Source organism: Peromyscus maniculatus, chromosome 2 (genome assembly GCF_049852395.1).
Source record: "Peromyscus maniculatus bairdii isolate BWxNUB_F1_BW_parent chromosome 2, HU_Pman_BW_mat_3.1, whole genome shotgun sequence".
Classification (NCBI taxonomy): Eukaryota; Metazoa; Chordata; class Mammalia; order Rodentia; family Cricetidae; genus Peromyscus; species Peromyscus maniculatus.
In genome coordinates, this window is record NC_134853.1 from 136,299,783 (window position 1) to 136,326,975 (window position 27,193).

Genomic DNA, 27,193 nt, shown 5'->3' on the forward strand with positions numbered 1-27,193 from the left:
CAGTTGATTTTAAAAGGAAAATTGAGACTTTGTCAATTAGCAGGAATAGACCCAGCAGAATTTTTGTTTGTTTGTTTGTTTGTTTGTTTGTTTGTTTTGTTTTGTTTTTCAAGACAAAGTTTCTCTGTGTAGCTTTGCACCTTTCCTGAATTTTGCTCTGTAGACCAGGCTGGCCTCAAATTCACAGAGATCCACCTGGCTCTGCCTCCCGGAGTGCTGGGATTAAAGGCGTGCACCACCACCTGGCCATCCAGCAGAAATTGTAGTGCCTTTAACTAATGATGAAATTTACAAATTATGGGCAGAAAGTGAACCTTGCCAAAAAGCTTGCAGTAATTTTTTGGGAGAGATTAACAACAAATATCCCAAAAGCAATAGAATTCAGCTTATAAAGAGAGCTAATTGGATCCTGACTCACATTGTATGGGAAACACCAATATCTGGAGCCCCTACATTTTATACAGATGCAAACCAAAAAGGAAAGGCAGGTTACAAATCAGAAAATGTAAGTAAAGTGGTTCAAAGTCCTTATAATTCTGTCCAAAAATAGGAATTATAGACTATTCTGATGATATTAATGGATTTTTTGGAAACTCTCAACATAGTTACTGACTCTCAGTATGCTGAAAGAGTGATATTATACATTGAAACTGCTGCATTTATCCCTGAGTCAGAATTAACTTCGTTATTCAGTTATGAGAAATAATCAGGAATAGGAATCATCTTATATAACTTACATCTGATTCCATATGGGTCTGCCAGGCCCTCTTGCACAAGGTAATGATGAGATCGATCAACTATTGATAGGAAATGTGCTGGAGGCCTCAGAATTTATTTAAAAACATCATGTCAATAGTAGGGGTTAAAATTTTTTTTCCATAACCTGGCAACAAGCCAAGGAACTTATGAGGAAATGTCCGACTTGTTCTTTATACAATCAAACTCCACTACCAGCAGGATATAACCCAAAGGGTACTCAGAGGAATGAAATCTGGCAGATGGATGTGTTTCATTTTGTAGAATTTGGAAAATTGAAATATGTACACCACACCATTGATACTTATTCAGAATTTCAATGGGCAACTGCTCTGAGTTCCAAAAAGGCTGATTCTGTAATCATGCATTTGCTAGAAGTTATGACCATCATGGGTATACCTGTATAAATTAAAACTGACAATGCTCCAGCATATGTCTCTGGTAAAACGAAACAGTTTTTTGCTTATTACAATATAAAGCACATTACAGGTATACCACACAATTCCACAGGCCAAGCATAGATCAAATGGAACTCTAAAGGATATGCTAAATAAACAGAAAGGGGTAACAAAAAACCCAAGAAATTACATAATGCTTTATTAACTTTTAATTTTCTTAATGCTAATGAGAAAGGAACAACAGCTGCAGAGAGACATTGGATGACAGAAAAAAAAAAACTACAGAATTAAATCAGCCTGAGCCGGGCGGTGGTGGCGCACGCCTTTAATCCCAGCACTCGGGAGGCAGAGCCAGGTGGATCTCTGTGAGTTCGAGGCCAGCCTGGGCTACCAAGTGAGTTCCAGGAAAAGGCGCAAAGCTACACAGAGAAACCCTGTCTCGAAAAACCAAAAAAAAAAAAATAAATAAAATAAATAAATAAATAAAATAAATAAATAAATCAGCCTGTATACTTTAAAGATGTGCCAACCTCAGAATGGAAACTACAATATGTGTTACATTAGGGATGAGGTTTTGCTTTTGTTTACACGGGAGAAGAAAAGCTGTGGATACCATCAAAATTGATAGAGGTTCGATTTGAACAAGAGAGACCTCTTAATTAGAAGAGATGATAGTTCATCAACCAGCAAGACCATCCAATTTAAACTAACTTATACCACTAACTAATGCTTTTCATTAGATCTGATATAACTTGCCAAAAGAGAAACTCCCCAAAGTTAGGGTTGGGGAAGGGTTTTGTTTTTATCTTTCAGGAGAATGAAGGCTAAGGAATCTGAAGAACACTGGACAAATGAGACATCTGAAGAAAAAAGGACAAATCATCCAGAAAAAATGTCCCAAGAAAAAGAGTAAGTTGGCCTATTGGTATATCACATATCTAACAGGATGAAATTTTGTAAGTCTTCCTAAATGTTTGTTTCTGCTGTTCTCTACAGACACATAATGCAAATGGTCTTTATGTACTCCCAGTTTAATTAAAAATTAAAGCTGGAGTTGGAATGTGGCTCTCTACTTCTCTAAACCCAAGCATGCTTGTTAAAAGAAAATGCAAAATCTCTATATCATGTCAGACCTCATATGAGACAGAAGAAAAATCAAAATTAAGGGACTGTCCTATTGCTATTAATCTCATGATCCTTTGGTTTTATTTTGACCCTTTAAAACTTTTCTTAAGGTATGAATTTTAATCAACATTTATAAGATTAATATATATTTTAAACTTTTGTCATGATATTAACAGTCATATACAGTACTAATTCTAGAAAAAAGGCTTCATCTAGCTTCCTGTACATGATTTTGGGCTTGAGTCTCTATCAGTTTTCTGCAGTGAACCATGACTACACCTAACAGTGACTTTGAAGTCTCCAAAAAGATGATGGGACCCCACAACAACAATTCCACCAGGACCATGATAATGCCATTAAGTTGACAAACATCACCCAAAGATCAGCTTTGGACTACAAACTGCTCAGGACAATATCGAGATGGCTAGCTGAGACAATATCGAGATGGCTTGTAGAGTACTCCAATCAGGACTTGATCATAATCCTAAATTTTCTTTGTGTCCCCATAAGATTAACAGCACCCCCAATCAGCAGAAAGTAATTTTAAGAACATGATGCCCACATTCCCAAGAGGTGGAGCCGGTGGTTTTTGGTTATTCAATGGGTTATGAATAATTGTCATTGTTTAGGATGGTTGGTTACAAGTTGTTAATTGATAATGGCCAAGAAAAAATCCACTCGGCTGGAGGAGACCCGAGCTCCCCCGCCCAGGCCCATCCCTGTTGTGATGCCCAGCCCTGCTGAGTGCTGGTACGGGCGGGCGAGCCATTCAGAAGCCTTAACTCGCCCGGGGAAAAGATGTTCTAGGCAGAATAAACCTCCAGCGCCATGGGCTGGGTGGGGTGAGGAGGGGCTGGGAAGTGGGAGGGGGCTACAGAGGTCAATCTTGAAGAGATGTGCGCACCTCATCCCACAGAAGGCAGAAAGCAAAGCCTCCTTCCACAGAATGCTGCCGAGCCCTAAAGCAACATTCAATGTTAATGTTTTTAAATTCAAAGAAACGAAATAAATTGGCCCAATTATTATTAAAAAAAACCCAAACAAAGGAGATTAGATTTAGGGTTCTTATTTGAAAAAAAGAAAAAGTAAAAAGAAACAAAAAGGCTATAGATAAGAGGCAGATTATTGAATTACTCTGAAAAGAAAAAAGAGAGAATATGGATAAGATAAATTGGTAGATTATTAAATCTATGTTTAAAAAGCAGCTACTAGTTTTAAATGTTTTACATTGGATTACATTTTTGTATATTGTATACAAATTTTGTATATTGATACAAATTTGAGATTATTTTTGTTAGAACATACTGTACATGCATTTCTAATCTTGTTCAAGGTATTGTACCTATACAGCTCATTTAACAATGTAATGCAATTTTCTAGTCCTTGAAAGTTATTACCAACTATTTAGCAGATATATATTAGATAGATGTGTCATCTTCAAACACTTCAGAGAGCTACAGAATATGGCATTTAATATGTTTTAATAAGATTCTTTTTATGACCATGAGACATGTTTGCTCCTTGAAACACCAATCTACTTAAGAGAAGATGATGGGCATCGAAGAAACTCCATATGGCATTTACTTTCTTTGTGGCAAGTTAACCACTGCACAAGAAAGTGTCCTTCCCTCAACTGCTGACAGTATGCTACTGCCCAAATGGACAAGCAGAACACAAAAGGACTGTCGAACCTTGCCAAGATAATGTAGGAAGGCCCTTCAGAAAATCCTGCTTCACAGATAAGTTTGTCAGATATGCTAGGCCTGTAGGCAGAAGATGGATGCCTCAACATTGCAGAGAAACTTTGGGTAACTGTCCAGGCAGCCAGCTGTTTCTGTCATTTCTCACATTTTTTGGAAGTCACATGTTTGTACTTCCTGCTAACTTAGGTGATATTTCCTTCTTGGGTCTCTGAGGGAATTGATGATTAGATAATTATAGTTTTCCTTGTTAATAAATTCAGAAAAGAAACTCACTAAAGAGGTGTAAAGTGTGTAAGCTTGAAAGACATCAGAAGATAAGTTTTTGGTTGGTAATACAAGTTAGGATGGAGCTGGTTGGTGGTGGTGCACGCCTTTAATCCCAGCACTCGGGAGGCAGAGCCAGGTGAATCTCGGAGTTCAAGGCCCGCCTGGTTTACAAAGTGAGTTCCAAGACAGGCTCCAAAGCTACACAGAGAAACTCTGTCTTGGGGGGAAAAAAAGTTAGGATAGAATGTGAATTAGGTACAACATTTTGGACTCACCAAAATTGGATAAATAATGGAGTATTTTCTCTGAATCTGTCAAATGTTAATGGACTGCACATTGTTAATGTAATTCTTGACTGTGTGTATTATATATACTTATTGTCTATAGTTTTTCTTATATTAGTTATAACCTTTTATTATTTTAGACAAAAATAAAAAGGAGAAATGTAGTGATATATTGTGTACCCTAATAAAGCTTGCCTGAGGATTAGAGGACAGAGCAGCCACTAGATTAGACATAGAGGTCAGGCAGTGGTGGCACACACCCTTAATCCTAGCACTCAGGAGGCAGAGAGCCATCTGGATCTCTGTGAGTTCAAGGCCCCCTGGACTGACTCAGTCTAGGAGAGAAAACAGAGCCAGGCAGTGATGGCACACACCTTTAATCCCAGTACCAGGAAGCACACACGCCTTTAATCCCAGGAAGTGATGTCTGGGTGGAGAAAGGTATATAAGTCATGAGGAGACAGGCTCTTTTTGGCTGAGGCCTTTCGGGTGAGGACTCAGAGGTTTTCAGTCTGAGGATTCGTGGAAACAGGATTGGCGAGGTGAGGTTGCCCGTGGCTTGCTCTGCTTCTCTGATCTTTCAGCTTTCACCCCAACGTCTGGTACCAGTTTTTTATTATTATTATTATTATTATTATTATTATTATTATTATTATTATTATTATAAGGCCATTTAAGATTCTAACAATGGAGGAATTTGATGGCTATGTATTTAAGAGGAAGACTACGTGGACAGCAGAAAGGCCGTTATGCTCAATAGGCTATGTCTAGGAGGCCAGAACCAGGTTCGGGATTCAGGCTAAAATAACACCATCGTTTCCTAAAAGATGCTCCCACTTCCTTGATGCAGGGAAGATGGCTTACCATAAGCTGTACCATCTTCTATGCTTTCAAAGTTTGGCAAGCAGTTTGAAACCTGTGGGTGGGAGGAGCCTCCTGATATTGTCTGAGCGATGGACCCCAAGTCTCCAGCAGCCAACTCTATTTGCCGGCCATCAAACCTCTCTGGTTCTCAGCTACTTTTCTGAATTCTTGGAGATGTGGGTGCATTCCTAGCCATGGCCAACAGGTGGCAGTGTTGCCTGTGCCATGAGACAGCTTAGGGCATGCTTTGGTGACCGCCTGCACTCATGTTCTATGTGCTCTCCCTGTTAGAGTACCTGGCTCCCGGGGTGGGGTAAGCAGCTGCCAAGGACCCACTGAGTCCAAGGCAGGGAAGGGGAGAGTAGATGTGATCTGGCTGCCCAGAACGGACTCCTGAAGCAGGTTACCTTTTCCCGGGCACCATCAAGGCTGCCGCTTCACTTCACAGTGGAAGCCATGCAGTCTTGATTTCAAGCCCTAGCAGCTCTGCTCAGGATATTTGGTGCCACCAGGCACAGAGCATGAGGGCCACGAGGGCCATGAGGGCCTTTGCTGGGTTCCAACAAGGAGGTCGTCTTTGCTGGGTGCAAAGGGAGGCAGGAGCTGCCAACAGGACCTGATTTGTGCAGTACTGTGGGCACCCCAGAAGTGGGAGTCTAAGGCGAGGATTTGAGGAGGTGGGAGGCGGCTCTCACTGTGAAAATGTGTCAAGGAGTTTGGATCCTGGCCTTCGAGTCTGAGCAACCATCTTTTCCTCAAGACATTGCTATGGTAAGGGCTCACCTATACCTCTGACCGCCTGCCTGGAAGGTGGCCAGTTCTTCCCTGGCGGTGGGGGACAGCAGAGCCGACTACCAAGGTGCCCCATGGGCAGTCCTGGCAGCCTAACAGCAGTTCTTTACACGGATCTAGCAGGAATTGTACCAGGCTACAGGGCACCAGGAAGCTCAGCAGGTGACCCAGGGCACATTTTAGGTGAGTGAAGGGGGCCGGAGACCCAGGCCCGTTTCCGTCTGCAGCTGCTTCTGCCCCAGGTTGGGGACTAGAGTTCTATCCCCGCCCTGTACCCCAAGCTCTGACCTCTTTTGTGATTAATGAGCTGACGATGCTCCATCGATAAGGAATTAACCTAGAGCCCCTGCCTATCAATAGCTGGGAGCCCAGACCCCCGCCCCACCCCCACACACCTGCTGGGATGCTCCAGGGCCCCCACCATCCCTGCAAGGCTCCCCACCCCAGCGTAAAGCTGCACAGAATGACCCTCCTAAGGGCCTCGGTCACCACCTTCCCATCAGCCCCTTTCACACACAGACGGCAGCTGGTTTATACTGGTTTAATCCATGTCAAATGTAGTTTACAAAGGGAAAGGACAAGTACCTTTGTATAGAATATACAGACACAGCATCACACCACAGGGCCCGAGGGAGGGCCAGGGAGACAGCGCTCCCCTGGGAGCACCGTTCTACTCCCAGGAGTTGCTCTCAACAGCAGGCGGAGCAGCCAGGCACCTCAGCCGGCCTGACTGCAGCCTGTTTCTGCTCGGTCCCTTTGTCCACCCTACCCCGCAGCTCCTCAAAATGAGCCCCATGAGCTAAGACTAAGGAGAGGATCATATCCCTTGGGGCACATGGCCCATGTCTGGGAGAAGAAATATACACCACTGAACACCGAGCACATGGAAAGGGAAAGGGGAGGGACGCCATGGGAGAGGGAAAGGCAGGCACCTTAAGAGATGGGTGGGCCGAGCCCCCAGCCAGCCCTGAAGGGGGCACTGCTTCCAAGAGTCATTAAAAAAAAATCATACAACCAAAGGGGAGGCGGTGGAGGGCAAAGTGTCCCATTTATACACAACATTGTAAACATACACAGTCTATATTACATGTGCTTCAGTCTGGTGTTTGCATGTCTGTCTGTCAGTCCGTCCAGGGGATGGATCTCAGGAGCCTCGCCCCGCTACCCCCATCCCTACCTTCCTGCCCACACTGGAAATAGCCGAGAGAGGCATGGTCCTCAAGTTCAGAAGGAGCAAGCAGGAAGGACTGCTCCACTCTGGCTCCGGAGTCTATAGGTGTGTTTGGGTGTGTATGTGCATGTATGTACAGGGAACCTGTGTGCAATTATGTACAAAGGGAAGGGGTTCACGGTCACAGAGGCTGGGGCAGATGGGGCTGCTCGAGGCCAGGCCGGCCAGGACGGCTGGCTCACAAGTAGATCCTCCGCAGGTCTCCAGGCGCTGTGATGGTGTTGCACTGAGGGCAGAGCTTCTTGGCACCCTGAGGAGAAGAGGGGAGGGCTCCGTCAGACACAGGAGACCTGTGTTTGCGCACGGGAGCTCTGGGCCTGCAGCCATGTCTGCACCCGTGTGCTGGGACCTCATTCTTGTCAGCCAGCCTAGGGAGGCATGGGCTGCCTCTGAGCAGGCAGACATGCTCCTGTGTTGGGGAGACGCCAGGATCAAACCGCCTGGCCAGCCCCGCAGCAGGAGCCCTGGTAATGAGAACAAGGCTGGGTCCAGCTGTGGCTGCCTCGGCCCTAACGAGATTACACGCGGCCTTTGATCAGGACACAGAGCCCACGTCCGGGCCTTTTATTGCTGTCTCCGGGCGACATTTTAATGGCTGCTCCTGAGCTAAGAACAGGGCAGGAGCAGAAGGAGCTTAGTAATGGGAGGGGGAGGGGCAGAGGCCCTGGTCTGGCTTACCCACCACCAGCCTCTTTCTGATCTGGGGTCTCAGCAATATACGTGATACGGGGCCGCCTCGGGGTGGGAAGAAAGAGTGTGAAGTGAGTCCATGGAGGAGAACTGAATGAGCCCCAAGTGAGAGCGCAGACAAGGTATTCAACCTGGCGGGTGAATCCCTGACTCAGGTTCTTCCTTAACTCCCCCAAGCAGGTGCAGCCCCAGATGTGAACATCTGGACAGTGCCTCTACCAGCTGCCCCCCCACTCCTCCGTTTTGTGCCACCTCACCAGAGTCCGCAGCCAGCACTCTTCACAGTGCACATGCCAACACTGGATGGACGTTAGGGGCATCGAGTAGGAGTCCTAGGGAGGAGGTGGCAGAGAAGGAGTCACTGAAGCAAGCTCACCCTCTGAGAGCCCAATGCAGCCGAGACCCTCCCCAACCCACAGGCCACTGGACCAAGGGCATGCCTTGATTCCTTCCTACTCACCATGCAGATGAGGCATTTGTATCGGTCCCCCCGAGATAACTGCCGTTCCAGCTCCCTGACGCGAGCCTTCAGGGCCTCAAATGTAGTTACAGCTGAGTCTTCGGTGATTCTGTAGAGACAATGGACAGTGGGGTAAAGGTGGTGCCCTCGGCACAGACTCACACAAGGAACCTCTTCTCAACATCTCTCCCTGCCAGCTACTCCCTGCCAAGCTGAACTCAGTACTCCGGCATGTCTACCTGACGAATGGCTAAGCCAGAGCCTTGGCAATCATCCCCTTGACTCATCTTCAAATGCCCTCAGCTTTCAAAGCCTGTCACCTCTCCCCAGCTCCTCTGCATTCTCCACCCCTTCCCACTCTCACCACACACCACTATGCTGTGGCCTTCCTTATGTTTAAAAAACAAAACAACACAACTCAGCCCGGGTATGTTGGTGCACACCTTAATCCCACCACTTAGGAGGCAGAAGTGGGCAGCAGGCAGACCTCTGCGAGTTTGAGGCCAGTCTGGTCTACAAAGGGAGTTCTAGGCTAACCAGGGCTACACAGATCTTGTCTCAAAACAAACAGTCTCATGTAGCCCAGGCTAGCCTCAAGCTTTCTGTATAACTAAGGATAACCTTGAAAATTTAAAACTAAATCTTTAAATTTATTAAAAATTTGTATAATTTTTTTTTTGGCCAGGCATGGTGTCACAAACCTTTAATCCCAGCACTCAGGGAGGCAGAGGCAGGTGGATCTCTGAGTTTGAGGTTAGCCTGGTCTACACAGTGAGTTCCAGGACAACCAGGGCTACACAGAGAAACCCTGTCTTGAAAAAAAAGAAAAAAATTTCATTTTATGTGCATGGGTGTTGTGCCTGTGAAGGCTGGAAGAGGGCATCAGATCCCCTGAAACTGGAGGTACAGATGGTTGTGAACTGCCATGTAGGAACTGATCCTGAGTCCTCTGGTAGAGTAGCCAGAACTCTTAATTGCTGGGCCATCTCTCCAACCCCCACCTGTTTCTTAAATTAACATTCAAAATATGAAGTTCCATTAGGGCATATTAAAAAGGTACTTCCTGCTCCTCCAGAGTGCTGAGATTACAGCCAGGGCTTCTCACATCCCAGCAGCTGAGACATACCTCCAGCCCCTCATCCTTCAGGTTTCTAAGGATCATTTTACTAACCCAAACCAAAACGCTTCTCTGCTGTAATCCCTCCTCTGGCCCCTTCTGCCAGCACCTGGCAGAACTTCCATTCTAAAGGCCAGTCCAGCCATTTGTATTTCAGCATTTCAGGGTCTCCGTCAGGATTAGCTGCATCTCTCCTCAGTCATGTGCCACATCCTTATGCTCTTCACAGAGTCTCCCCACTCCCCCGGCCTCTTCTCTGGGAAGCACTAGCCCTGCCTTATTGCTCAGGCTCCTCCCAGAGGCTCTCCCAAGGTTCTGTACTGAACCCTTCATAGCAAAGGGGTCATCTCCCCAGCAAGCCTGAGTTCCCTAAGACAAAGGCTTGCTTGCTGAAAACATCTCCCAGTGACTGTTTACTAGTGGATGAGCCCTACTTGGGGTCATGTAAGCATGAGAAAACATTTGCCAGTCTAACCTCCAGGGAAAAGAGAGATGTGGGACCTAACTATTCTAGGTAGTCTCAAGCCTGTGATTCAATTCCTGAAACACAAAACCAGCAGCACAGAGAAGAAGAAAGAGCTAGAATAATCTCAAAGATCTCCCTCCACCTGCCCCTCCGATCCCTCTGAAAAGCAACAGTACCAAGGAACACTCTAAGGAGAGAAATGCTTCCTGGATCAGAAGAAACAATGATACCGGGAATATGCCTTAGGGAATGACAGTATTAAACAAAACAGCTGAAGTTTATTAAGTACTTATTAACTGCCAGGTATTTTTACCGAGGAACTGATAATTATTTATACCTCCTAAACCTCTGTGAGAAGACGTTCATTTCACATGTGAAGAAACCAGGGAGCCTGCCAGACTGTGGCAGACCAAGGCCATCCTGCTTACAAGGAGAGGAGTCCCCAGGCCAAGGTGGTAGAAAGGAAGAAGACCAAGCAGTCAAAAGTGAAAGGAGACTTCTCCAGCCAACAGCAGGAACTGGTTAAGTCATGAGCAAGCTGGGGTAGAGGTGCAGTACGACGGAACAGGGGAGGTTTTAAAGATGCGATCCACCAGGACTGGACTGTGGTAGTGAAGGCTTAGGTGGACCACACAGTCATGGTGTGGGAACGGACAGTACTCTGGAGTGAGGGGGACATTCAGCTAGCATGGGGACAATGTGTTCACAAAAGTGCAGAGCTAAATGTATTTGCTCTGCCCACGACCTTGGCTATAAGGCCCGAAGGAGGAGAGGAGTCACATGGTCCCTTCCTCCTTTTATTTATTTATTTTGTCCCCGGATTGGACTCTGGACCACCTGGGAATTGAACCCGGTTCCTCTGGAACATTACTCAGTGTCATGTACGAAGGCAAGGAGCACTGCCTCCTTTGGGCTGTGTGGTCCAAGGTCATGGGCAGATCAAATACCACTACAACTTACAGGTGGTCTGTGACTCCTGGACACAATGGTCAGAAGGAAATATAGGGATGGTCATAGGAACATGTTTATTGTTTTATGGTTTTGAGATGGTGTCTCATTACATACCTCAGGCTAATTTCAAATTTACTATGTAGTTAAGGCTAGCCTCAAACCCATAATCCTCTTTTCTCAGCCTTTGGAGTGTTGAGATTACAGGAATGTACTACCATGCCCAGCTAGCTGGTAGGAGTAACATTTCATGTACAACAAATTTCAATCTCTAACTTTTTTAGGATATCAGCAGCAATGCAGAATGTGACTCCCTAGTGGCTGGCATGATGGGCCCATATCACCCACCCCACGCCCCCAGAGATAGTGAAAAGGCTGTTGCCAGCTCTTTTGGTGCTGGAGGTTCGCTGGAGCCCCTCATTCCGCCTCAGACTCTGGGAAGTCTTCACCCACTTCCCCCTCCTTGGCACCTACACCGCTGGCTTCTTCTCTGGCACCCACTCAGTGCTCTCTGTGCCATCCCCAGCTGGACTGTTATGAATTCTCGACATGGATGGGCTCTTCCCCTTCCCTGGATATCACATGGACCTGGGGCTGGAACCTGTACTTTGTGAACTAGGATGTCATGGGGACCGAAGAGCATCAATCCCGGTGGATCGAGACCCAATGGAGATCTCTGGATAGCCGCAGTCAGTCTCCACCTTGTCCTAGAGTGCCCCACCTACTGGAGTCTGTGCTCACACAGGTGGGACAGAAATGCTGGCTTCCCCCAGCCTTGGGTGGGTAGCACCTCACGGATGGCCACTGGCTCTGGCCCCTACCTCCCCTTGGGCGCCATCCTTGATTAATGATCTTGTCTTTCTGATTTATGAGCAGCCCCTCCAGACGAGGGTAGGCGCCCCTTACAGCCCCGCCCGCCCCGCTCAGCTGGAGTAGGAGAGAATTATTAAATAAACATCCATACGTCACCCCCCCCCCCTAAGCTGGTTACACCGAATCCGTATGGCCCGCTCCGGCGCTGACACGGAGCAGCTGCGGTGATTCATGGGCAGCCGGGCCCTGCGCTGCGGCCCATACATCATGCCAGCAGCACTTGCGGCCCCGGCCGAGATAAACTGATCAAGCACAACGGGCTGGAATGAATTTATGACAACACAAAATGGAGGGAAACAAATGGGAGGTGACCCAGGCCACCGACCCAGCCCTGCACTGGCCTGCAAGCCACTCTTCTGGCAGGAGGCAAGATGGAACACTGGCCCTAGAATGAAGAGGATACCTTTTAACCCCAGGCAACCTAGCCTCCAGCTGGAGGGAGGGGTAGGTGCAGGGAGATAAGCAATGACCAATGGCAGCCACTCCAGGCAGCCAGACTGGACAATAGCACCTCCTGAGGCCAGTATTGGCCTTTCTCGGCTTCTGAAAAGGCAGCAGGATGGCCAGCTGATACCAAATCCTGTGGCACTGTCCAGCAGCCCCGGGTAAAGTAACAATGGATCTCCTTTTCCTCTGCTGGAGAACTCTGGCCAAAAATTCCTACTGGAAGTGATGAGACCCAATGCTCCTGCCTAAAACCTGCTGCAAGCGCCACCCGGGACAAGAAAAATGAAACCAATTTAGCTCCCGATTAAGAAACAGAAACTGGAGATGAATCAAGTGCACTGGCTGGGCTGGGTGGCCATACATCACATTCCACGGGTGGGGGCAGCTACAGCGGGCAGAGAAGCACTGCTCCTCTCTCCACCCAGGCTCCCAGGGCCATGGCCCAGCGATCAATTCACAGAGTCACGCTTAGCACCAGCTGGGCTCCGCTGCCGGCTGTGTGCCCAGGGCAGCAGGACTGAGCCATACCCAGAGGGCCAGAGCCCTGGCAGCAGAGCTCCCTGCCAGGCAAGGGCCACTCTCCCAGCCAGCCACACCTACTTCTCAATGTCGCTGTTCTTGCAGGTCTTCTGCATGGCCTCCTGCTTGCTGCTTTCCCCATTGCTGGTGGACGGCATCTCTGTAGGGACAAAAGTGCAACTCATACTCTGGCCAGGTGAGCAGCACAATTGAGGGCTTGGGATTCAGACAGTCACCACCATCTAAAGATATCCTCCCCCAACCTCAATCCTGCTAATCTGGGTCGGGACTTACCATCGCTGGCCCATTTAGAGAACTCAGGTGTGATGCGGGTGCTGGGGGGGCCGCCACTAGAGGAAGGAAGGAGAAAGAACAGTCAGGACAGCTGAGTCCAGCCTGCAGAGATCCCTCCACAGAAACTGCCCACGCCTTTGCCCACACTTGCTTTAGGACTGCGCCCCGGAGTGCCTCTCTCTCCTTGGCTTCACCAGGCTCTTCTCCTGTGCAAGGGATGACATCGGCCTCTGTGTATCTGGCATGGTGGTCAAGGACAGTAGATCCAAGATTGCGGTAGGCCACAAGGGCTCTGAATCTTAGGGGCACCCCTGTCCCCCAAAGCTGAGACTAGCTCCAGGAGCATGATCAAGTTTTAGAGGCACCAGCTACTTTTGGTATTGGTGGCTTGCCCCACTGGACCCCAAGGATACTGCGGTTTCCCATACTCCAGAGTGTCATCTCCATCCACATCCAGGTCTGCATCACTGTCGGGGTTCTCTCTGCCACTGCACATGACGAAGCCAGAGCCTGTGGGAAGCAGAGTGTAAGAAGGGCAAGAGGCCAAGAACTAGGCCAAGAACGCCCCCGCTGCTGCGTCTAGGTAGGATTTAGGTCTTTTTCTTTCCTTTCTTTCTTTCTTTTGTTTGTTTGTTTTTGAGACAGGGTTTCTCTGTGTAACAGCCCTGGCTGTCTTGGAACTCACTATGCAGACCAGGCTGGCCTTGAACTCAGAGAGCTACTTGTCTGCCTCTCAAGTGCTGGGGTTAAAGGCGTGCACCACCACCATCTAGCAACCCTCAGATGTTTCTGACTCTATTTCTGTCCCTCTCCCTCACCTTTTAGCGTACTGCATGCTGTTCCAGGTTGTTCCTGTTTATAAACTGGCACAATCATACACTAGGTCAGGTCCTTAGAGGCTATAACCGGCCTCCTATACACCTGTCTTCCAGTTCCAGAAGAGCAGAAAGAGGGTAGAGAAACTCAGGTCCAAAGGGTCACTCTCGAATAGGACCTGAGACTTTCTCTCCCTGTCCAGCCTGAGGTCCATCAGAGGAGGAAAGGCTGGCTAAAGCCAGTCAGAGTCACAGAGTAGGACCCCCTAGCCAACATCCTGATTTGGACCACTAGGTCCTTTGCCAGCAAAAACACCAGGCAGCTGTTCAAATATTTGGTGTCTGAAGCGCCTGACATTAATTATTCATCTCCACCTCACACAGCTCAGATTCCTGGACAAGTGCAGTTAGAAAGGGATTAGAAAGGGACAGACAAGGGAGGCCCAGCATGCACACCTGCCTCTCAGAGCAGTCACGAAGACAGCTAGGCTGGCCAGGGCAGGCTGAGGGCCAGACAGTCTGCTGATCCCTAGGGGGCATTTGGCCCAAGCAAAGGCAGATTCTTGGCTAATGTAAAGGGTGAGCTACCAAGGCTTCACCAAGCCCACTCCATATGCCAGGTGGTCTCTGACTCCAGAACTACACTTCCTGACAGGCCAAGGTCAGAGACCAAAGAGCTGTCCCCACATCTTTGTCCTAGTGGATCTTAGGTGACATCTTACTAGCCAGATCAGCAGCTCTACCAGGGACAAAAGAAAATGAAGGACTCTGCCCAAAGGACCAGCAGAGGAATCTTTTGCATCAAGGAAGAAGCTTAGAGCTCTGCCCAGCGATCTCAGAAGTGTCTGCTTCCTGCCTCATCCCACTTAACCACACAGTCTGACTCCAGAAGCACCAGGGCCACTGCATGCACAAGTCTAGGCTGCCCAGCCTGGTCGGTGGAGTCTCCATGTCTCCACCCTGTGTGTGCAGACAGACAACAGAGCTACTGACTTCACTCAGGGACCATTCATCAGGATGCGCTTTCAAGCAGTACCCGCTTCCCGACTCATCCCTCTTACCCCTTCAGTCTAAGGTCTGAGATACCATCCATCCACCTAGAGGCTAGCCAGTGCCTAGGATCTACCTTTCCTGACAGTCCTCATTTGGCACATCCCCAGAGGGACTGACACACTTGAGGCAGCAGGCAGGTCAGCAGCAGAGCCATTAAGCTGAGAAAACACCAAGTTACAGCTCTGTCTCCTATTCACAGCCAGGTGTCCTGACAAGCAATTCCCACCCTGAGGGTGACTGGCACCTCTATAAACCCTCTGACAGTTTGGGAGACAAACTCCGCCATCAATCAGAATGTAGCTATCAGGTTCATTTACAGCCCGCACCCCACAAGCCCTGCCAAACCTTGCCAGCCCCCACTCCCAAGTGCACGCAGCTCAGCAGCAGCCTCATATTCCCTGCTCAGCCTAGCCTACCCCTGCCTTGTGGGTGGGGAAAATGAAAAGCTCTTTAGTACACCTCTGGGCCCAGTATGGCTCCCTTGGCTAAACAGAGAAACCAAAGCTGCCAGGAAGCCCCAACAGGTGAAGCAGCCCAGGGACCTGAAGTATTTTCCTCTTGGCTAAAGGAATGAATGATCTTTCACCTCCAATATTCTTTCGACCTTTTGGAGGTCATCCTGTCTGGCCTGGTATGAACATTTCAGGATCGGGTCCCATTCTCCAGGTGCTCTGAGTGATAACTTCCTCAGGTACTTACACATATCTGTCCCTTCCTTGATGTCCATCCCAGCTCTTTTACAACTCTAAGATCGTATTTATTGTATGCTACTGTTCCTCACCAGACTGGAACCTTCCAGGCTCCCGGGCCTGACTTCCAGCATCATCCATCCACACAGCACACCCCAGCAGTACTTACTGGCTCAATACTGCCAATACTGCTCCATGTCTTATGAACCCTGCACCAGAAGGCAGGCCAGGCCTGGTTGATTAGCGTCCAGAGAAAACTACCAGGAGTCTCACCCCAGTCTGGCAGCAACCTTCTGTTCCTCCGACTGGGCTGGTACAAAGAGGGGGGGCATGGCACATCTTGTTAGCTAAGGAAAAAAAAAAGGCCTTCCTGCCTCTGGCCTGAGCAGTCTCCTCCGACACTGATCCTATCCCCCAGCTGAGACAGATGTGGGGAACCGCTCCCTATCCCCACAGGTGTTCCAAGCAGGCTGCCACCACCAATTTCACTCTGGTACTTGCCCCAACCTGCTCCAACCTCCTTCCCAGCACATTAAACTTTATTTTCTTAATGAAATGTCACTTGCTGACTTCTGGCAGAATCATAATAAAAAGAAACGGCCATAAAGCCGTTTTTATGCCGAAAGCACCCTTGCCAGCTTGCCCCCCTCCTCAATCTTGGAGAGGAAGGCTTCACAGTCATTTTATGTTCTCAGCTGCTGGAATATCCCAAGCCAGTACTCAGAGGCAAGATGGCACAGACAGCCCCTTTCCAAGTCTCTGGCCTCTCTTCCATGTGGCTCTGGGAAGAGCAGCCAAGCTGCTGCTCCTGCTGCTGCTGCTGCTGCTGCTGCTGCTGTGCAGGAGACAACTGGGTCCCTAGGACTTCCAAGATGATCCAGAACAGCTCCCGATCACCAGGGAGGCTCCTCTGCTATGGTTCTGCTCCAGATGAAAAGGACAAAATGGCTGACAAGCTAAGTCTGATGGTCAACAGTGGCTGGAAGAGTTCCCTTCCCTCCAGTGAATGCTTGGAACACAGTGGGAGAGGGTTAAATAACCCTTCTCCCATAAACTCATTTCTTCCTGGACCACTGAGTGTGTGTGTGTGTGTGGGGGGGGGGAAATCAGTGTTAATTTAATCAATTGATCAATGATCGATTGAGAAACTGGAGATGCCCGTTTACCGGGGCAGTAACATCCTGGAACCTGAAACCACAGAAAAGGAACACCACTGATTTCCTCACCTGCTGCTCCCAACCAAACTAGAGCCTGGGGAGAGAGGAAAGTCTCGGGGCCTTCTAGAGCCCAGTGCTCACTCGCCTACAGGAGGGCAGGGGCAGCAGCTTCCGGGGAGTTTTACACTGGAATTAGTTACAGATGCAGTTACGGTGTCTTGTGTAAACGCCATCGATTGGGGAGCTGACAGTCTGGGGAGCTGCGATGCGGGACAATCAATCGGCCTGCAGTGTCACCTGCCACCTCGCTGAACAGTTGACAATGCAATTATCCAGTGTGGAGGCAGGGAGTTGGCGTGTGTCAAACGCACTTAGCCACTTTCCGGGCCTTCTCGATAACGCGTTTCACTGCCTCACGTCAGGAGAGTCGCACAGAGACAGACGCCGACGTTTAAAACCATTGATACTTGCTCTGTCTGCCTGCACTCCCCTGTTCCAGCTTAACAATTGTGTTCCAAAAGGTGATTAAATCCTGTCCACTGCCACCGGGGACAGAAGCAGCCTTGCTCCTGGCCACACCCCTCCCACCAGGCAGCCATCATAACTGCAGCTGGGGAGTCAGAAGGCAGCACCTTCTGTTCCAACCCTGTCTGCAGGGGTACACTGCTCCAACCCTGTCTGCAGGGGTACACTGCTCCAACCCTGTCTGCAGGGGTACACTGCCCCAACCCTGTCTGCAGGGGTACACTGCTCCAACCCTGTCTGCAGGGGTACACTGCTCCAACCCTGTCTGCAGGGGTACACTGCTCCAAACCTGTCGCAGACAGGTCTAGGGAGCACAGTGGCAATCGGGACATCTTTATCAGCTGGGGTCCCCCTCTTGGCCCACGCCTGCGGATTTACCTTCCACATTCTTGCCTTGGAACTTGTTCAGTTTTGTCAACAGCTGTTTCTGAGAGCTGTGCTAAAACTGCCTCTCCTTGTTCTCTCCCGATTCTTTTCTCTCCAGGTTAGTTAGAAACAGCCTAGATCAGGAAACTAGGGACTCAGGAAAGATGGTACTTGAGGCAGGACAGAAGCCCTTCACAACTCACTGTCTTAGCATCCTCCTTCTCCCAACTCCACAGCTCTGGCTGGTCTGGAACCCGCTATGTGAACTAAGCTGGCCTCGGAAGCAGGGATCCACTTTCCTCTGCCCCAGGAGCGCTGGGATAAGTAAGTGCAGCACCAGATCGGGCCTACTCCACCTGTTCGGAAGGGCCTTTGTGCTGAATTCCTTCAGGGGTCAGCTAGGGCTCAGAGACAAAGGTGCAGGACGACACTTTCCAGCTCCCTCAGAAATGCCTCATCTCCCCACTCCTGGCCTACAACATCAGCCGCTTGATTTGAAACCAATCTTTTCCACGTTCTTTGTCCAGACTGTCCCTTCTAGATGGACTAAGCTCTGGCTTCCCTGAATCCAGACAAGTGAATTCTCACTGCCAATACAGGGGAGGACTTAGAGCCCAGCACCCCACACCTTTTTCTAAGACATAGAGGAGGGAGGAAGAGGAAGAGCAGGCTAGGACTCATTAGTCACATGTCTCCTTGACTATGAAGGACACAGAGTCAGGCTTATCCCAAGGGTTGCTTCCTTTGTGACCCGTTTCTCCAGCCTGGAAAGACACCTACTCTCCTAAGTCTGGCAGAGTATCCCAGAAAAGCATTTTCCACCCTAACTGTAGGTATCGTTAGGTGAAGACTAGGCCCTGGGTACTACCCACATGCAAATAGCACTAGCAGTCGGAAACTCTCAGGTGTCATGTGAGCAATCAGCAGCTGAGGTGCACACCCCGAAAGCGCTGCTAGACTGAGCCGTCAGAATGCACCAAAAATGACTGTTACTCTCTAGCAGCCCTTAGCTATTTCCTCCGGTTTTGTTGGTTTGTTTAATTATTTGTATTGGGAGGCAGAGGCAGGTGAACCTCTGTGAGGCTGAGGCCAGTCTGGTCTACATAGTGAGTTCCAGGCCAGCTGGGACTACATAATAAGACCTTGTCTCTAAATAAATACCCATCTATTTGTAGCTGGACATCTCCTGGAGGTTCTCTTGTCCTCTTCCTTTTGTCCTGAGACATTCATTCCAAGCATTCTCGGGACTGAGACATCTGAGCCTCCTTGTCCTTAACCTCAAGCTCCCACCCTCACGGCCTGTTCTTCTAAGCAAGCGTCCTCACCAAGACTCTTGTTTGACCACTGCCTTCCACAGGAGATACATCAAGGCAGCTGATGGACCCATGTAGGAAGCTTTGTCAAGGATGACGAAGGGACCGAGTCTGGGAGGAGGGACAGGAGAACGAAGGGACACAGGGACTCATCACAGTTCTTCCATTCTTTCATATCTAACAAGGGGAGCAATCTCTGTCTTGTCAGCACGCACAGTGCAGCTTAAATGGGCCTCACCGCTCGCCTGCTCATCCTGCCTCTGCCTCCCTCTCTGAAGTCGGCTGGGCAGCTTCTTCAGCTGGCGTTATCACTCCCTCTAACCGGTCTTGGCAGGCAATCTAATTCCTCCTGAAAAGGTCACCGCCATTTTAACTGCCTTTCAATCACATTAAGCAGGAGCTGCCCAGCTTGCGGCCCAGCCCGCCCGGCGGGCGATCAATGCACTGCACTGACACCAGCCGCCTGGCAGGACCACACCCAACCCCCCAAGAGTTGGGCCTATTGGTCCTGGCCAGGGAGGGCAGGCTGACAGATGGCCAGCTTTTGCAGATGGGTTTCAGGGGCAGAGGCAGTCAGGATCAGCCAGGGCCTCTCTTTGATAGCCCCCTCCCACTGAGGAGGCTCAGCCTCCATCGCTCTACTCTGTGCTTCGTGGCCCCCGCTGATCTCGCTGTAAAACAGCCTTTCAAGTCAGCCTGTCTTTTGACTGCACTAAGCTGTTTAAGAGGCGGCAGCAGCTTCTATCAGGAAAGCTGGAGCAATTCTCTGCAGATAAAGGCACCTCCGGCCCCATTCCCTCTTCAAGTCTCACTCTCATTCTCGCTCTCCAAATCGCTCAAAGAAAAGCCCTCTTTGAACTCTCCTCAGGAATTCTTGAAAGGAACAACCTCACAGTGTAAACACACCCGGAAAAATGATCCCCACCCGAGGCCTAAGAGCTTCCCACACCCAGCTGCTGGTGCATCCCCAGGCAGAGGGACTTCGCTGAAGCAGCAGGCTCTGTGCGGCCTGACCCACTCCAGCACTCCAGGAGCGCCCAAGAGCCACCAGGTCCCCTCCTGTGCCAAGAAACCTAAGAAACTGCCACGGCAGTTGGTGTGTACAGTCGCAGTTGATAACAAAGCTAACCTAGAACAGCTTTCCAGAACTGGCTGGCAGGGACTGCCTTCTACACCTACACACACGTCAGTACCCATGGGCATAATTCTCTACTGTTCATTCTTGCAAGGCTTCAATCCATAGAGCTCCAGCACATAACTGCTCTGTCAAATGACAACTAAGACCGTCCATCTCAGACTTGGGGGAAATGGTTTGTTTTTTAAACCCCTTGATTTTCCAACCTGGCTTGCCCGGAGGCATAATGACCCATCTGCACTGCATGGCACTGCAGACTGGTCTCAGCGTGAGCCCAGGTGTTGTGGCTCTAAGGAAGCAAAGGCCCTCTTTGAGGCTGCTGTGAGAGTCCCCAGGGAGCAGACATACACAGTGGCACTCGCAAGGGTGGTACCCAGACACAGGAGGCAGATGGGATGCAGCCTGCTCCCTTATTGACCACAAGCTGCAGCGCCAGCTGTGTTTCTACAGAGGAAGAGGAAAGAGCTACAAGCCAGGAGCAGCTGCCTCCTTCCCTTGCCCACGGCAGGAGACTTTGACAAGAAAGAGGACACTGACCCTGGGCACCCAACCAATTCTTCCATCTCTTCAAGGAGGCCTACCCTTGTCTTAGGAACTAGGAAGGCAGCAGAGCTGAGCAGGGCCCTGCAGACTCTTCTGCAACAATTGGGGAGAGCCCAGGGGAAGCAGGGAGCAGCTGAGCCCGGGCCCCTCTTGCTTCAGGGCAGAGGGCGCCCTGGGAGAAGAGATGGGATCAGAGCTAAAATTAGATTCACCAATGAAGCTCATGGGAGGTCAAATTTTGCCATAACTCACTCTCTCCTCTGTAACTGATTTCCCTGACATAGAGCTGAGGAGGAGGAGGAGGAGGAGGAGGAGGAGGAGGAGGAGGAGGAGGAGGAGGAGGAAAATCCAATGTGTTTGCCTAGAAGCCCTGAGGGCCCCTAGTGCTGGAGGTGTACAGCAGGTTGCTGGATTCTCATTTATCAGCCTTAAGAGGGATGGAGTGATAAATGCATAACCGTCCCTTTAATATTTTATGCAGGTGCTAACGCGGCTTGGCTGTCACCTTCAATGCATCACCCGAGGCTGAGAGCCCCCTCGTCATTGCTAGCTTGCAGCCTCACAATTCCATTTCCCCACCCAAATACATCCACTTTAATATGCACATCACAGGCAGACAGCACGGTCACAAAGGAGCCCCACCAGCAGTAGTTCCCACGTGGTAGAAACGATGCCCAGCTACCCGCAGTGACCTGGTCACCAGAGTGCCACTGCCCAAGTCATCAGCTGCTTTATACCTCGGAAGCCGCCTTCCAGGAGTGTGGTGGCCCGTATCCGCTTCTGCCCACACCACTCATACTCCTCAAAGCGGTTGCTGTTCTCATGCTCCATGTCCACAGCATCCTCCTCAGCCACGCAGGAGCCTTCCCTCTGTGAAGAGCAGAGCAGGATCATGCAGAGCCCAGGCCATCCCTACCTACTCCCAGAGCCTGCAAGGAAGGCACAGCCTTAGCCCCGCTGTGGGATGCCAAATGGACTCCCTTGAAACACAACCAATATGGAAATCAAAGACCTGGGCCTCTTCCCCACCACTGTCCACAGGAGCCCGAACAGGGGATAAGTGGAAATGAAAGCAAAAGGGAGAGGCAAAGAGCAGAGAGAAGAAGCTGCTGAGACCACATGGAGACCCCAGGAGCCCAGAGATTCGGAGCAGTCAGCAGCAGTCAGGGAAGGGAGGAGGAGGAAGGAAGGTGGGTGGCCACGGCCCCTCTACCTTAGAAAGGCAATGCTCCACATGCCTACTCATCTCCTGCTCCGATCCTGCCAGGGGGCGGTTGCACAGGGGACATACCTGCCCTTCATCTTGCTTCCTCCGTTTCATTTTCCCAATCCGAGCTGCATGGAGAAACAGAAAATAAAGAACAGAATAAGCTGCTGGCCACTGTGGCTCTGTAGTTCAGTGCCCCGGTGGGGCCGACACATCCTGCCCTGCTACCAGCCATTAGCCTTTCTGTGCAGTGCCTGACAGTAGCCCTCGTTCTTCAGTGCCTCCTGCTCCTCCGGGCCCCAGCCTTGCTCCTTGGCTTGCTCCTTGGTGGGCCACAAGTGCCTCAAGAGCAACCACCCTCCCTAGCTGCAGTGCCCAATGAGCCCAGCAGGCGGAGAAACTCCCTGTAGCTAGGTATGTCTCCAGAAAACCAAACCCAGAGACTTACTCATTGGTGTTTGGAACTACAGCTCTAAAGGGTTTCTTGGTTAGAATCCCAGGCTATTTATTCCAAGACTTGATTTGATCTACTGTTTACTCACCCTTTAGAAACTTTTGTCCCAGGGCCAAGTGCCCCAAGTATGGCACCTAGCATACCGCTTAAGATCATGCCAAGAGCAGTATCTCTGAGGTCGCCTTTCCCATTTCACAGGAAAGGAGACTGAGAGACAGCTGTAAAAGTATAGAGGGTCTGGGTTAGACCTTGGGCAGCCAGGTCAGGATGCCAGAAGAGGGCAGGCCTCAGGGTTCTTACCCAAACCTGTCCCATCATCTCTAATCGGTACAGAGGGCTGGCAGGCCCCAGAGCAGAGGTCTGCCTGCCATGCTGTCCCAAAGGGGCTCAGTTCCAAAGCGCACACTGCAAGCCCACGGCACTGCTAATTAATGCTGAGAGATGCAATCATTTCTAATTAGCTCAGTAATCCTTCTCGGCAGCCTCCTGTCACCAAGGCAGGAAGAGGTCAAAACAAGAGACTCTTTCCTTTTGCCTCTCCCAGAATGCAACAGCAGGTCAAGTGATGACCACTTTGAGACCAGACTGATGGGGGAGGGATAGGGGGCTTGTCAAGGAGGGAAAGGCTTTCTATTGAAGGGCCAGGAAGAACTCGCTTAGGTATGCTGACCCTGATGGAGAATTCGTGAATACAGTAGGGAGGGAAACACAGGTGAGCGTTCATATGCTACAGGTCAGGGTCTCTACGCTATGTTGGTCTCAGGGCCAGTAACTCATGCAAGGACGCTCACTAACATCTACATTTGAAGCAAAGGTTGTCTTCCCACTTTTTGTTTGTTTGGAGACAGGGTTTCTCTATGTAGCCTTGGCTGTCCTGGAACTCACTCTGTAGATCAGGCTGGCTTCCAAATCACAAAGATCCACCTGCCTCTTGAGTGCTGGGATTAAAGGTATGTACCACCACACCTGGCTTGTCTTCCCACATTTTAACACATGAAGAAACCTCATAAAGGAACAAGCCTAAGCACTCAACAAGTATCAAAGGCAAAATAAGGAACCAGGCCTGAGGGACGATTGTAAAAGTATCGAGGGTCTGGGTTAGACTTGGGCAGCCAGGTCAGGATGCCAGAAGAGGGGCAAGTGAGACTGATCCCATGAGTTCGCTAGGTTTCCAGCCTCTCTGCCTGTGGAGGATCTGAGGCTGAGAGTGTCTCAAACTGCAAAACAGTAGCCCCAGAAAGAGCAAAAGCAAAGGGAAATTTACCAGCCCAAAAGAACTGCATGTGGGATTTCAGAACCTAGGTCTAACTCATCTCTGCAATTCCCTGTGTTTCCACTATAGCGATGTGACTGTATTCTGGGCCCTTTGTGCATATAGATCCAGATCCCTGCTTTGTTGGTCTACTCCTTGGAATTTCAGGCTCAGACAGGCTTTGACACCAGAGCTAGGGAGAAAGGAAATATGCAGGACATCAGAAAGGAATTGGGTAAAGGCTCCTAAAAGTTATTGGAAATGTAGTGTGGAGCAGTGTGCCAACAGAGGTCCGGCACATTCTTGCCAAATCTGAAGGCACCTCCCTGGGTAAGATGAGGATAACTACTGATGATTTGGTAAAATCCAATAACTGAATGGGGTATGGTGGCTCAATGCCTGTGATCCTACTACTATGAGGCTGAGGTTGAAGGCTAGCCTGGGCTATATGGGGGCGCCCTCCCTCACCTCCAAACAAAAACAAGACAAGAAGATTTGATTACTGAATAAAGAAATGACTGAGCACGATACTGCTAGATGTTCTCTTTGCCCAGGACACCGAGGCCAGCAGAGGAATCCTTACAGCCCCAGAAATCTACCCTGACCGCCCAGCTTCACCTGCGAATTACCAGGCAAGCCAGGAAGGCCTGGCTTTCCCTCAGCCATTCCTCTAATCCTGAACAAGTTTTCCACAGTGTGGCAGGGTGTTTAGTTCTGTCCTTGAAGCTTCCTCTGAGTCAAAGCATTTGACATGGTTGCAGCAGCAAAGGTTTTAGGGAAAAGCAGACTTTAATCATGGCTCTGCTACACCAACTTGGTGATATCAAACAAATGACCTTCAACTCCCAGAGCCGAGCCTCAGTTTCCTCATGTATAAAACACTGCAGTATGTTCCTCTCAGAGGCGTGGTGAGACCGGCGCTAGCCCACAACGAGTGCTCTTCTCTCTTCCACACTGGGCTAAACCTGGAGGTAGCAATCAAGTGGCAGGGGCTGGGGATCTTAAACACCCATGGTCTTACTCACCAGCTGGCCCAGAGACCCTGAGCCCTTTACAGTGAACCCCAACTTACACCACACCTCAGTCAGCACAAAAAGCGGGACCATTCAATTGTGTTCAGCAAACAGGAATGCTCCAGAGGTTTGAATCCAAAAGGGGGACCGCCAGGTAGTGCATACACGGCCTGCTTTCAGAAAAGGCCTCTAAGAGCTGTCGAGCCCATGCTGATCACCTTTGTGAAATGTGGGCCGACTGATAACTCAAAGAGCCCTGGGACGAGTTAGTTCCTGTTGCCGTGGGAACTCGAGATCTCATTGCATTGTCAAGTGTCAGCAGAGAGGCTGCATTCACACTACCGGGCACTGATTAAAAACTAGAAGAAAAACATTCTCAGCGCCCTGCCGACTTGTATAGTGAGGTCCCAGCAGTCTGCAAATTCAAAGCTGAGCTCCCGAGTGGAATTGTGTAGCTTGTTCCTCATTCTCCGACACTTATTGTCCCCCAGGGTTCTTTTCGGGCCTTTAGAGAGGCTTGGGCACGAGCTGAGCACTGGAACCCTCCATTAGACAGACGGGGAAACTGAGGGCGGCAGCCTCGGTTTGCACTCTCAGACGCTGTGACTGCCAAGAAGTCGGTTGGCCCGATGATGAAGAGACCCAGGCAAGCCAGGAGCCGCGGGCAGTGGAGGAGGGAGGAGGCCGGGGGTGGGGCGGAGGGAGGGGCCGGACCGGACTCACCATTCAGTCGGGTTTGCCGGTTGGCTCGCACTCGCAGGAAGGTCTGGGAGAGAATCCCCGGCAGATGCAAGAAAAAAAAATAAATAAATAAAGCAGAGAAGCGTCAGACGCGGCCTGGAGTCCCGGCCCCTGCCCCAGCACCCGACCCTCATCCAGGCCCGCCCCGCCCCAAACAGCCCGTAAACAAACCTACTTCCTCCCTCCCGCCGGCCCCCCTGCTCCGCCGGCCGCTCCGGGCCCTCGGCATAGCCGCCGGGGCTGCTTTAACGGGACCCCGCGGCCGCCGCGCGGTGCCGCCCCAGCCCCAGCCTCTGGCGCTCTGGGCCCCGCGGCGGCCCGGCCGGCGAGGGCGGCGATGCGGGCGGATTCCCCCCGGCTGCCCGGCGGCGGCGGCACCTCAGCTCCCAGCAGCGGCGGCGGCCATGTTGGCCCTGGTCACGTGATCCGCCGCCGTAACGCGCTGGGGGTGAAAGTTCACGGGAGGGCGGGGGGGGGGGGGGGTTGCGGGCAGACCCGGGCCAGGAAACTGCGGCCGGGCTGGCGACCGGGGTGGACGACCTGCTGGGGCCGCCCCCCTCCGGCCCCTCCCACGGCCCCCGAGGACTCTCCGCCCCAGCTTGGGCGGCCCCCTGGGGCTTCCCGCCACGCCGCGGTCCAGGCCTCGGAGGTCGACCTGGGCTCCTGCTCCCCCGCGCGCGCGGGCCCAGGGCAGCACCTCCAAAGGGGTGGCTTTTCCCGGGGGGGGGGGGGGGAAGGCCTAGGAATTCCCGCTCCTCTGCGGGGCCCGCCGCCGCCAAAGCCCATCGCAGGATGCCCCACGTTTCACCGGCTGCAGGCCATGCCTCCTGGAGCTCCCGCGGGCCTCACGAGCCCGTTAGGCCAACCGCGATCTAAATGGGCGCCTTCCGCCCAGGTTCTCAGGACGCCCGTTCAGGTGGGCCCACTCGGTTGCCCTTGATGCCCTTGACTTCCGTCTATCCCTCCTGGTGCAACTTCTGGATCTCTCTCACTCTCTTTTGTTTTGTTTTTCGAGACAACACTGAACAACACTGGCTGTCCTGGCAATGACTATGTAGACCAGGCGGACCGCCTGCCTCTGCCTCCTCCCGAGTGTTGGGATGTGTGCCACCAGTGCCCTGTGAATCTTCTGGCTCTTGGGAAAACGCCTTTAAATATTTAAATTTTATCTGCACCTCCTGTCTATCTCCCACAACCTGAAGCTTCCCCTGCTGTAAGATTATATCCATCTCGATCATTTTTTGTTGGTATAAAGTTGTATTGGAGGGCTGACCACTCCAGAGCTGGGGTTGCTATGAGTCATTTGCGCAAACCAGGGCCCAGCATGTCTCTTAGCTATAAGGACGACGACCCTCGGGATTTCTTCAGTGACTACCTTGGTTTTCACAACACTTAGCTCCTAATAGCTCTCCCGATTGCAAGTGTTTCCTAGCTTATTTCTTGATCTCCAGGTTCTCTTCCTGCAACCAATCCTCCACACTTCACACATGATCTTTCTTTTGTTCAAAATTAACAAGTTTCCCTTTCTTTAAATCTTTCAAAGATTTACCGTGGAGAAGATCTGCAACTTGACTCACACCTCCCCTGCCCTGCCCTGCCCTGCCTGCTTCTTTAGTCTGTTGGACCATGTCTATTCCATCCTTTGCCTCCCTGGCAGCTTTGCAGAGCTACCTAGGGATCTTTTGAACACTGTGTG

General features: G+C 50.6%; 1 protein-coding gene across 12 annotated transcripts in view; it reads right to left on the minus strand.

The window, feature by feature from the left end:
* Nucleotides 1-6,716: 6,716 nt before the first annotated feature.
* The window catches only part of Rnf220 (ring finger protein 220), a 236,326-nt gene continuing 215,849 nt past the window's right edge, over nt 6,717-27,193 (minus strand). For 4 of the 12 annotated variants that reach the window (XM_042271697.2, XM_076564869.1, XM_076564872.1 and 1 more), the window contains 10 exons: nt 25,480-25,522; nt 22,122-22,165; nt 21,568-21,700; nt 13,648-13,744; nt 13,386-13,472; nt 13,235-13,290; nt 13,022-13,100; nt 8,571-8,679; nt 8,368-8,442; nt 6,717-7,670 (listed from right to left, as the gene is read on the minus strand). In XM_042271697.2, coding sequence (XP_042127631.1) covers nt 7,599-7,670; nt 8,368-8,442; nt 8,571-8,679; nt 13,022-13,100; nt 13,235-13,290; nt 13,386-13,472; nt 13,648-13,744; nt 21,568-21,700; nt 22,122-22,165; nt 25,480-25,522 — 795 coding nt within the window. In that variant the 3' untranslated portion in view covers nt 6,717-7,598. The other 8 variants (XM_042271695.2, XM_076564870.1, XM_076564871.1 and 5 more) reach the window with 6 other exon arrangements.